The 10,795-nt window shown below is 41.8% G+C and overlaps 3 protein-coding genes across 3 annotated transcripts in view; 2 read left to right on the top strand and 1 right to left on the bottom strand.

Annotated features, from left to right (window-relative positions):
* Positions 1 to 520: 520 nt before the first annotated feature.
* Positions 521 to 10,283, top strand: LOC122670991 (NADH dehydrogenase [ubiquinone] flavoprotein 1, mitochondrial-like). The gene is made up of 4 exons (XM_043868059.1): positions 521 to 646; positions 1,561 to 3,035; positions 6,053 to 6,054; positions 10,208 to 10,283. The coding sequence occupies exons 1-2, from the start codon at positions 644 to 646 to the stop codon at positions 3,019 to 3,021; spliced, it is 1,464 nt and encodes a 487-aa protein (XP_043723994.1). The 5' UTR covers positions 521 to 643; the 3' UTR covers positions 3,022 to 3,035; positions 6,053 to 6,054; positions 10,208 to 10,283.
* The window catches only part of LOC122670992 (E3 ubiquitin-protein ligase AIRP2-like), a 29,733-nt gene continuing 25,507 nt past the window's right edge, over positions 6,570 to 10,795 (top strand). Inside the window, exons 1-2 of the mRNA XM_043868061.1 lie at positions 6,570 to 6,582; positions 9,391 to 9,408. The gene's annotated coding sequence lies outside the window, so the exon portion shown is untranslated. The remainder of the gene's footprint in view (positions 6,583 to 9,390; positions 9,409 to 10,795) is intronic.
* On the bottom strand, positions 7,542 to 8,132 carry LOC122671189. The gene has a single exon (XM_043868292.1). The coding sequence runs from the start codon at positions 8,130 to 8,132 to the stop codon at positions 7,542 to 7,544; it is 591 nt and encodes a 196-aa protein (XP_043724227.1).

Here is a 10,795-nt window from a genome sequence, read left to right as displayed (position 1 = left end):
AAAGAATGACTTATTGGTTCACCACCATACTAATTCATTGGTAGTTTTCTGATCATTGTTGCCTAAAGCACAATCTGGGTGAAGCAAATAAGGGCACATCACGCCTGAAGACCTTCCTACTACCACCTCCTTGTGCCCATCCTACATGTACAATCTGAGTTAAACCACTTCCATTCTTGATTTCTGATTCAAAAACTCATCTTCCCCAAACCCTAAACGATTTGGGGAAGATGAGTTGCAGGTTTTTTTTTTTCAGGTAATATCATTTTGGTCATTTTACCTTATCAAGGGGCAGAATGGTCTATCGATGTTCAAAAACTGGGATCCGTTATAACGTAACGGATTGTCTAACGGGAGGGATTATAGTGGTACTTAGTTTGGAAAGCAGGGGTGCACATGGAATTAGTGGAAGTTTAGGAGGCAAGTGTAAGTTTGGCCATTTTCAGGGGGGCATTTGGAAATAACCCTAAAATAAAATGAAAAATTATAGTTCTCTCGGCTCTTTCGCTCCCTCTCTCTGTAGGAGCCTTCACGCTCTCGGGAAACAAGTGATTTTATCTAATCTGGATCCGTGAACACGCCATTAGAGCAGCTTTGAAGGATCGATTCTTCAGATCAAAGGAGAGTTCTTCATTGACGATTCATGGTATGGTGTGTGCCTTTCCAAATTTTCACAATTTTATGTTTCAAAATTTCCGTAGCCCTAGGTTATCGCTTGCCTTCCTAGGAGATTAATTCCTGATAAATTTCTCTGCAAATATTGAAACAATCAAACACTCTCACAAGTCACACACCACCACCCCCCCCCCCCCCAAAAAAAAAAAAATAAATAAAGAAGAGAGAGAGAATGAAATTAGTGTAGCTTTCTTTCTTCGGCACAAGCTTCTGAGCTCTACATCAGACGCCAAGACCATTTATACAAGTTTGAAGAACTAAATCAGAGTCCCGCAAGATGACATTTGGAGCCCTTTCACTGGTCGGATAGGCATCAGAGGGACTTCATGTCAATTCATAGGATTGTAAATCTGTATTGAGTTCCGTGATAGTAGCTATGTACTCAATAGCTGCCATGCTCACTTTCTTTTTGAGTCATTAGGCTAAACTCTTCACTTCAATAGCTTCACTTTTACTGTTTCTAGAGATCTTACCTGGCACAAGTGTATGATATCCTCAGCCTGTTTTTCTTAACACTTTTATTTTGGTGGAGTACTTATTGCCTAATGAATTATCCATCTCTATAAAACATAGTCAACAAGTGTGTTAAAATGAATCTTGCAGATTGAAAACATAGTCAATAAGCTAGGTTTGGATGTCAAGAAAATTTTGAATTTGAGGAGAGAGATAGACACATAAATTAATCATTGCATCAACATGATATTTGTATCATTATGTTTTTTTTTTTTCTTGACATCCAAAGTCCAAACATAAACTAAATGTGTAAAAATGAGTCTTTCAGATTGAAAACATAGGCAAATGTTATAATATTGGTGTCAGCTTGATAAAGCAGATCTAGATTTTTTTTTTTCTCTCTATCTTGTTAAACATTGTGCTTGTTGGCAGGCACCCATCAAGAACATTCTCTCTCTCTCAAGGACAGCGAAAGTATGTCGGTACGGTGAGAAGTGGGATTCAGTTTGCAGATCATTCAGCACTCAGGGTGCAACTACCTCAAGTACTCCACAACCTCCACCACCTCCCCCACCTCCTGAGAAAACCCATTTTGGTGGCCTGAAGGATGAGGACCGCATCTTCACCAACCTCTATGGATTGCATGACCCTTTCCTCAAAGGTGCCATGAAGCGGGGAGATTGGTATAGGACCAAAGACTTGGTACTTAAGGGTACTGACTGGATTGTCAATGAAATGAAGAAATCTGGTCTTCGTGGCCGTGGTGGAGCTGGTTTTCCATCTGGTCTCAAGTGGTCGTTTATGCCAAAGGTCTCTGATGGCCGCCCTTCTTATCTTGTTGTTAATGCTGATGAGAGTGAACCTGGAACTTGCAAGGATAGGGAGATAATGCGGCATGACCCACACAAGCTACTAGAGGGTTGCTTGATTGCTGGGGTAGGCATGCGAGCCTCTGCTGCTTACATCTACATAAGGGGAGAGTATGTAAACGAGCGTCTAAACCTTGAGAAAGCCAGGAAAGAGGCTTATCAAGCTGGACTTTTGGGAAAGAATGCATGTGGGTCTGGTTATGATTTTGATGTTCATATCCACTATGGAGCTGGTGCATACATTTGTGGTGAAGAGACAGCACTCTTAGAGAGCCTTGAAGGGAAACAAGGGAAGCCCAGGCTAAAGCCTCCTTTCCCAGCTAATGCGGGGTTATATGGCTGCCCAACAACTGTTACAAATGTTGAAACTGTGGCTGTTTCCCCAACCATTCTTAGGCGGGGACCTGAGTGGTTTGCTAGTTTTGGTCGTAAGAACAATGCAGGTACAAAGTTATATTGTGTTTCAGGTCACGTCAACAAACCCTGCACAGTGGAAGAGGAAATGAGCATTCCTTTGAAGGAGCTGATTGAGAGGCATTGTGGTGGAGTTAGGGGTGGATGGGACAATTTGCTTGCAATAATACCTGGGGGTTCATCTGTTCCATTGATTCCCAAGCACATATGTGATGATGTCTTGATGGATTATGATGCACTCAAGGCTGTCCAGACAGGTTTGGGTACGGCAGCCGTGATTGTGATGGACAAGTCAACTGATGTTGTGGACGCAATTGCTAGGCTGTCTTACTTCTACAAGCATGAAAGTTGTGGGCAGTGCACACCCTGCAGAGAAGGAACTGGATGGCTGTGGATGGTCATGGAGAGGTTGAAGGTTGGGAATGCAAAACTGGAGGAAATAGACATGCTTCAGGAGGTCACAAAACAGATTGAGGGGCACACGATTTGTGCCCTGGGAGATGCTGCTGCTTGGCCAGTTCAGGGCCTCATCAGGCATTTCAGACCAGAGCTGGAGAGGAGGATCAAGGAGCATGCAGAGAGGGAGTTGCTCGAGGCTGCAGCTGCTTGAATTATTCCACCCAGGTTGGCTCTTAACATCTTTCAGTCCCTTGTTACAAGTGGGAATTAGCTGCTTTCCTCTGAATAGATCTTGTGCTCCCTTTCTAATGGGAATCTCGGTCACCTAAGTAACGAGGGATTGGAAAACCAAAGGAAACTCCAGATTTGCAGTGATTAGGAACCCAAAGATAGAAACCAGAATTTAGTAACTTCCCAAAATAGTAGCTTTGATTTACTCACAATATAGCAAGTCAAAATTGGAACCAGATTCAGAAATACTAATTAGAATGAGATTGGAAACAAGACAGAAATAGAAATTAGGTTCAGAAATAGTAACTAATTGAAATCAGAATCAGAAACTGCTAAAGAACAGAGAGATAGAAACTGAACTAACAACAGATCAGGACCACAATTCAGTGGATCGAATCAGTGTAAGAAACTGGAGCTTCAGGAAGCAGGAAGACAGTTAGAAGCCTGAAATCAATGGTGTTATTCTGGTTTGGAACAGATCAGAAGACAGACTTGACCTAGTGATGGAAAACAGAACAGAAGTTAACATGCAGCAACCTAATTAACAGGATATTAAATCATGCACACCAAAATGAAGACGAGAAAGTGCTGAACTTACTAGGTGCAGGGTGGAGAATGTTCAGAGAATTGAACTCGGTTGTTTGGGGGGGGGGGGGGGGGGAAGATAAATTAAGAAGAAGAAAAGGATATGATTTAGGCTTCCCACCTAGAACTCGAATAGCATCCCTCACATAATCATGCAAGCATAAGGCTGAATGCATGTCAAATCGTGGGGAGGGCTTAGACCCCTTCTCTTATTTTTAACTTTGAGAAACAACAGGAAAAAGGAGAAGTCCTGTTATAACTTGGACGCTTTAAAGTAGAAAGTCTAGAAACTCTTGCGTGTGTAGAAATTAACACCTAATTTCGCATAGGCCTTAAATCCTTCATATTTGGGCTTATAGACTTATCCCATTACAATAGAAAACCCTAAAATACTAAACCCATTACACATATAACCCATAGGGAACTTGAAATTAAGTCTAACTTGAACCAATCTTGAACCACAGGTTCAGTTTGACCCAGAAAAACTAACCAAACCCAAATCAAAACACGTTCTTCTTCTTCTCTTCCTATTGGAATTCTGCATCACTTCCCCTGCATGGATTAACATTTTGACTAAAGAAAACGGAGGCATAACTGATGTCTTTGTCTTATCACATGATGAAATCTTGACATTCTATTGAATTAGGTGGCATCCATGCTGGTGCAGGACCAGTAATTCTACTGATCTGGCTACATGTAAATAAAAGGGTTGCTGAATTTGAGGATTGTAGGCCCTCTTCTCTGCCATGTACTTCTTGAACTGTCAAGGAACAAAGTGGAAATGACCCAGATTGGGAGGTTCTAAGCTTGGACCATCAAGCCAGCTCTTGGTGGGGCCATAAATTAGTGTGTTCTATAACGTGCAAGTAAGCCTTGTTTGGTGATTTAGTTGTCTTATAAGGCCTATGGACCTAGATGTTCTCTGAGAAAAATTCTGTGGATGGTATTTTCTTCTAGAGAATACTCAGATGGAAGCAACTTTGAACTAACAGGATCATGGGCTGTTGGACTGTTGTTTGCAGCTAGTACCGTTGCTAGTTTCAAGCTTTCTTTTCCCTCAATATTATATCTTCGAGGGCTCTTTTCTGTAAATTGTTATAGCTTACTCTGGCTATCAGAAGTATGCATGCTTTAGGCCATGGTCAGCTGCTAACCAATCTTGCTGCATGTGGTTTCCCTAGACATGCTGTGGCCTAGAAGGGATTAAATCCCATGGTCCATGTCACAAAACCCATATGATTGCATGGTGACTCATCTGAACAAGATCTGAATCTGTAATTGGATGGGTCCAATACAAGAGCTTGTCTAGATCAAAATCTACTGTGATCAAGCCTTTTATCTGTACTTTGGGGTGGGATGATGGGCGGAAAGTTAGCGAAGTTACCACACACACACGCACACATACATTTCAGATGAGATCTGATCATTTTAGTTTTTGGCCTTAGAGTATATTGCTCTCTGGTAACAGCCTCTCCTTGAAGCGGGGGTAAGCCTGCGTACATTATAACCCTCCCCAGACCCCGCAGTGGCGGGAGCCTCGTGCACTGGGTATGCCTTTTTTTTTTAGAGTATATTGCTCTCCTTGGTATAACATATCATTCTGTTTGTTCCCAAACACACACGCACACATACCCCACAGGTCATATCTTCTGGTGGTGCAATCCCAGGGTTGGAAAGCCCTATTTGGGTTCACTATGGGCCCACATAATGTAGTCCTAGAATAGGTGATAATCCTACTAGGAGCCAATTGGAATCAAGCTTTGGTCAAGCCTGCTGTTTAGGGCTGATTAGGGGTTGTTTTAGGGCAAAATTAGGGTTTAGGATGGGAATTTGGGAATGGGGTTTATAGGGTTTTAATCTGCAGGTTTAGAGGGTCATTCTGGTATAAAAATATCTGGATTTGGTTAGGTTTCAAAATTCTGCAGATTTAGGGTTAGGGTTCCGGGTTTTTAAAATTAGGAAAATAGCCAAAACTGGGGTTTACAGTAGGATTCAGGGGCAGGGCTTAAGGTCGAGTGTTAGAGGGACTAGGGGGAAGGTTCGGCTGCAGCAGGGAGGTTTTCTGATGGCTGAATATGTCCCAGCAGAAAATTAGGGTTTTTTAGGGTTTAAAGGATAAGAGGGATTTTAGGGTTTGGCTGGACAGAACGGGCAGCAAGTCTGGTCGAGTGGGGGAGATGGTATGGGAAGGCTGTGCTCTGATTTTGGTGTAAAACAGAGGTAGGATGATGGCTGGATAATGCCTAGATGATCTAGGATTTTGGAAATTCAAATAGAAAAACAAGAGGGAACGAATGGGGGAGGGGAGGAAACTAAAAACAGAAATTTAAAACTCAATTTACTATAGGATTCCACCGGCAGCAAGTTAAGGGATGAAGGATGAAATCACCTTCGAAGAGAGACCCTCCCAGCCGTCACGGCGTAAGGAGTCGCAGGATTCCACCCACCCTTCCACCTTGATGTACCCACAAGGATGCAAACACTCTTGAAGAGCAAGGAGCAATAGCAGCAGTCAGCCAGCAGCAGAAAAAAGTCTTTTAATTCAAATTTCAATTGTGGGGGAGCCTCCCACGATCTCTTATATTTATAATAAGGCCATAGGCCAATTCCTACTACAAATTAAATACTTCTCCTTCACAAAAACGTGGAAGGGAGAGGTTTAAGTCTAATTAATTACTTAAAACAGTGTAATGACTTAACTACCCCTACTAACTTAAAAATAAAAGAATGTAACTTAGAACAATTAACTTAAGTGAAGATTCCATTCTAGCCAATAAGATATAAGAACCTATTAGCCAATAGGAACATTTCACTTAAATTAGACCAATTGAATGCAACCAATTTAAGCCGGTTCAATCTAAAAAACAGAAAAATAACTAAGTATGGAAAAATAGAAATCCTAGCCTACGGCTCCCTATTTAAACCCTAAGTTTAGGGTTTCTTCTTCTTCTTCTTCCTTCTTGGAGCTGCATCAACTCTCCCCGTCTTGAAAACATTCATCCCCGATGAATGGCTAGAGATCACAGAATGGTCTTCCAAATCAGGGTCGAGTTGCTTGAGTTCATCTTCAGCGGATGGTGCAATTTTGTATGTGGACAGCAGCTCTTTGGAGGATGAAGAAGATTGCAAATCTGGCTGGATAGCAGCCTCTTGACGAATTACATGAACACCTTGTAAATCTTCATCATCAAAATAATGTTCATCATCGTCAGGGGGAAGTGCATGAATGTGAATGCCGCCTTGGTCTTCATCTTCACCTTGAACTTCTTCTTTTTCAGCCACGTTGAGAGGCTTCTTCTTATGTGGGCAGTCCCTAGCGATATGTCACTTGTCTTGACAATAATAGAAAGTAAAGGGGTCATTTCGGCCCATAGGAGTCTTGCCCTTGTCATCCACACGTGGGGGAACAACAGGACGAGAAGTGTTGCCTATAGAGGAACCTTGTTTTGAGGTGCTAGTGTTAATGTAGGCCGGCTTGGAAGTAGAACCCGGCTGTTTACATGAAGTTAATAGCTCCTCTGCTTTCAAGGCCTTCTCAAAGCAATCTCGAACATCTACAACATCAACCACTCCAATTGTCCTGTTGATCTCACTTGATAGTCCCAATCTGAACCTGGAAAGCATTTGGATGCCCTCTTCCCTAATGCCAGTGCGAGAAGAAAGAGCATTGAATTGCCTCATGTACTCAGTTACAGTCATGGTCCCTTGGCGGAGGGAGTTGAATTTATCCTGCATCTGAGACCTGAAGTGCCTTGGTAAGTATTGCTTGCTCAGGTCATATTTCATGTCTTCCCAAGTGCGAGGTGCAGTACCATTGAAGTCCATCTCTCTTTCAGCAGTTCTCCACCACTCACGTGCAGCTCCAACAAGCTTAGCACGGATTAACTTCATTTTCCCTTCTTCAGATAGATCATATCAATCGAAATAGTCTTCTATTGCAGCAAGCCAATCATAAAACACTTGAGTGTCAGAATTACCATCGAATTCTTTCAGCTCTAGCTTCACCTTCTGGTTACCTGTATGTCGTCGATTAGTACCTTGGTCTCCAGTGAAGTAGGACCTCATATACTCTTCAAAAGTGGGCTGCCGACCTCTGTCTCTATAGCCTCGGTGGTGATCTCTGTGTTCCCGAGAAGGCTCACGGGCATATCTAGGTCCGTCCCGACGATCTCTATAGTAGTCTCTATCATCCCTGTCATCTCGGTCAGTCCTAAATCTGTCCCTGTGACCTATATGTCCATCTCTATAACCCCTGTAGTCATCTCTAGGGCTCCCATCTCTGTCAGGCAGCCTCTGTATCACAGAATGGGGTTGGTACCTGTCCTCTTCTATGGGCAAGTTGCTGTCCCTATCAAGAGGGATTCTTTGTCCTTCCAAGTGTTGCAATCTAGTCATGATTGCATCATTTGTAGCCTTCTGATCTGCTGTAAACTTGCGGAACATCTCTAACATGGCTGCCATAGGGTCGGCTGGTTGTGGCAGCACCGGGTTGGCATGCTCGTCCATGGCTCTGATACCAAAATAATGTAGTCCTAGAATAGGTGATAATCCTACTAGGAGCCAATTGGAATCAAGCTTTGGTCAAGCCTGCTGTTTAGGGCTGATTAGGGGTTGTTTTAGGGCAAAATTAGGGTTTAGGATGGGAATTTGGGAATGGGGTTTATAGGGTTTTAATCTGCAGGTTTAGAGGGTCATTCTGGTATAAAAATATCTGGATTTGGTTAGGTTTCAAAATTCTGCAGATTTAGGGTTAGGGTTCCGGGTTTTTAAAATTAGGAAAATAGCCAAAACTGGGGTTTACAGTAGGATTCAGGGGCAGGGCTTAAGGTCGAGTGTTAGAGGGACTAGGGGGAAGGTTCGGCTGCAGCAGGGAGGTTTTCTGATGGCTGAATATGTCCCAGCAGAAAATTAGGGTTTTTTAGGGTTTAAAGGATAAGAGGGATTTTAGGGTTTGGCTGGACAGAACGGGCAGCAAGTCTGGTCGAGTGGGGGAGATGGTATGGGAAGGCTGTACTCTGATTTTGGTGTAAAACAGAGGTAGGATGATGGCTGGATAATGCCTAGATGATCTAGGGTTTTGGAAATTCAAATAGAAAAACAAGAGGGAACGAATGGGGGAGGGGAGGAAACTAAAAACAGAAATTTAAAACTCAACTTACTATAGGATTCCACCGGCAGCAAGTTAAGGGATGTAGGATGAAATCACCTTCGAAGAGAGACCCTCCCAGCCGTCACGGCGTAAGGAGTCGCAGGATTCCACCCACCCTTCCACTTTGATGTACCCACAAGGATGCAAACACTCTTGAAGAGCAAGGAGCAGCAGCAGCAGTCAGCCAGCAGCAGAAAACAGTCTTTTAATTCAAATTTCAATTGTGGGGGAGCCTCCCACGATCTCTTATATTTATAATAAGGTCATAGGCCAATTCCTACTACAAATTAAATACCTCTCCTTCACAAAAACGTGGAAGGGAGAGGTTTAAGTCTAATTAATTACTTAAAACAATGTAATGACTTAACTACCCCTACTAACTTAAAAATAAAAGAATGTAACTTAGAACAATTAACTTAAGTGAATATTCCATACTAGCCAATAGGATATAAGAACCTATTAGCCAATAGGAACATTTCACTTAAATTAGACCAATTAAACCAATTGGATGCAACCAATTTAAGTCGGTTCAATCTAAAAAACAGAAAAATAACCAAGCATGGAAAAATAGAAATCCTAGCCTACGGCTCCCTATTTAAACCCTAAGTTTAGGGTTTCTTCTTCTTCTTCTTCCGTCTTGGAGCTGCATCACCACACAATCCAGAGAACACTCCAAGTCTGAAAGGACATTGCCGGGTAACCATTTGGACCTGGTGCTTTCCATCCTTCTATTTGTAAGCCTGCCTGTCCATTTTGAAAAGCCAGGGCAACTTCTGCCGGTGAGACCACACCAGTCCACTATCAGACGAGGTGTGAAGTGATCTCGTACTAACAAAGGCTCAGTGGCAAAACAGTAGTTAAGTTGAAGTTTATAGTAATGGTGGCAGAGTTGTAAATAAAGGAGAATCGTAAATGATAACATCTACTTTCATTCCATTATCGAAAATCTGAGTTGTTGGTTACGCACTTACATTGCTTCATATATAAAGAAAAAAATTAAAAAAAAACTCCTAATTTCAATCTAAAACTATAATGGAATCAAACAAAGATTAAAAATGGAATGTAACTCTACCGCTACGTAGTCTAAGTAAAACAAAAGATTACAAGATAAATCCAAATAAATAAATGAACCACTAATATTATACTAGACCCAAATCCCAATTCGGGCCCGGTCCTGGTCCAGCCGTTTCTGTTATGAATCTGCATTCAATCTGCATGTATGCTATTGAATGACTAAGCTTCTTCTTCTTTCCTTTTTTTTCCCCCCTGAGATCCATGAAAAAGGGCATCAAGTGGACTCAAGCATTTTATTTTTGGTCATGATTCATGTGCATAGTGCTGAATGATTCAAGATATCTTCTAAAGATATTTAGTTTCTCATTGCCTTGGTCTAACATTTCACTCTGCTGCTAATGTTTGTGATGCAGGGAAGAAACACCCATTGTGGTGAGCACTGTTGAATAAACATGTTGAAGGGACTCCACATCTCGATAGAAGCAACTTTTTTTCTGCTGTATTACAAATGCTTATTTTTGCGAATCCTCTGTGAGTATTTATTCTCAGTCCAAAACCTTAGAATTGCTGAGTTTTCAGATTTGAAGCCCAATTCTAGGGCTTTGGGGTCGATTCGATCTCTGATGTATTACAACTCCTTATTTTTGCGTGTTTATAATACTGTGAGATTCATGTCAGAAACCTCTGTGACTAAATATTCTCGGTCCAAAACCTTAGAATTGCAGATTTTTCAGATTTGAGGGCCAATTATAGGGCTTTGGGACCGATTCAATCTCGGATTCCGTGTTTTGAATCCTTAGAGAGAGATGAAGTTAAGGGTTGGCAAAGGGAAAGGGAATTATATGCATGGACGATGGATCAAGGTATAAGGTATTGAATTGATATTGTATTGACCGGATTGGTATTGCTAGTACCCGATATGTATCGATATTGCCGGTATGCAATTCTAATATGGATTAAGGATGTCGATAATAAAAATAAAAAAAACAGTTGTTTTTAAATTTAC

Source organism: Telopea speciosissima, chromosome 8, assembly GCF_018873765.1.
Source record: "Telopea speciosissima isolate NSW1024214 ecotype Mountain lineage chromosome 8, Tspe_v1, whole genome shotgun sequence".
In the NCBI taxonomy this organism is placed as follows: Eukaryota; Viridiplantae; Streptophyta; class Magnoliopsida; order Proteales; family Proteaceae; genus Telopea; species Telopea speciosissima.
The sequence above is the reverse complement of the archived record's forward strand: the minus strand, read 5'-3'. Positions and strand labels throughout refer to the sequence as shown.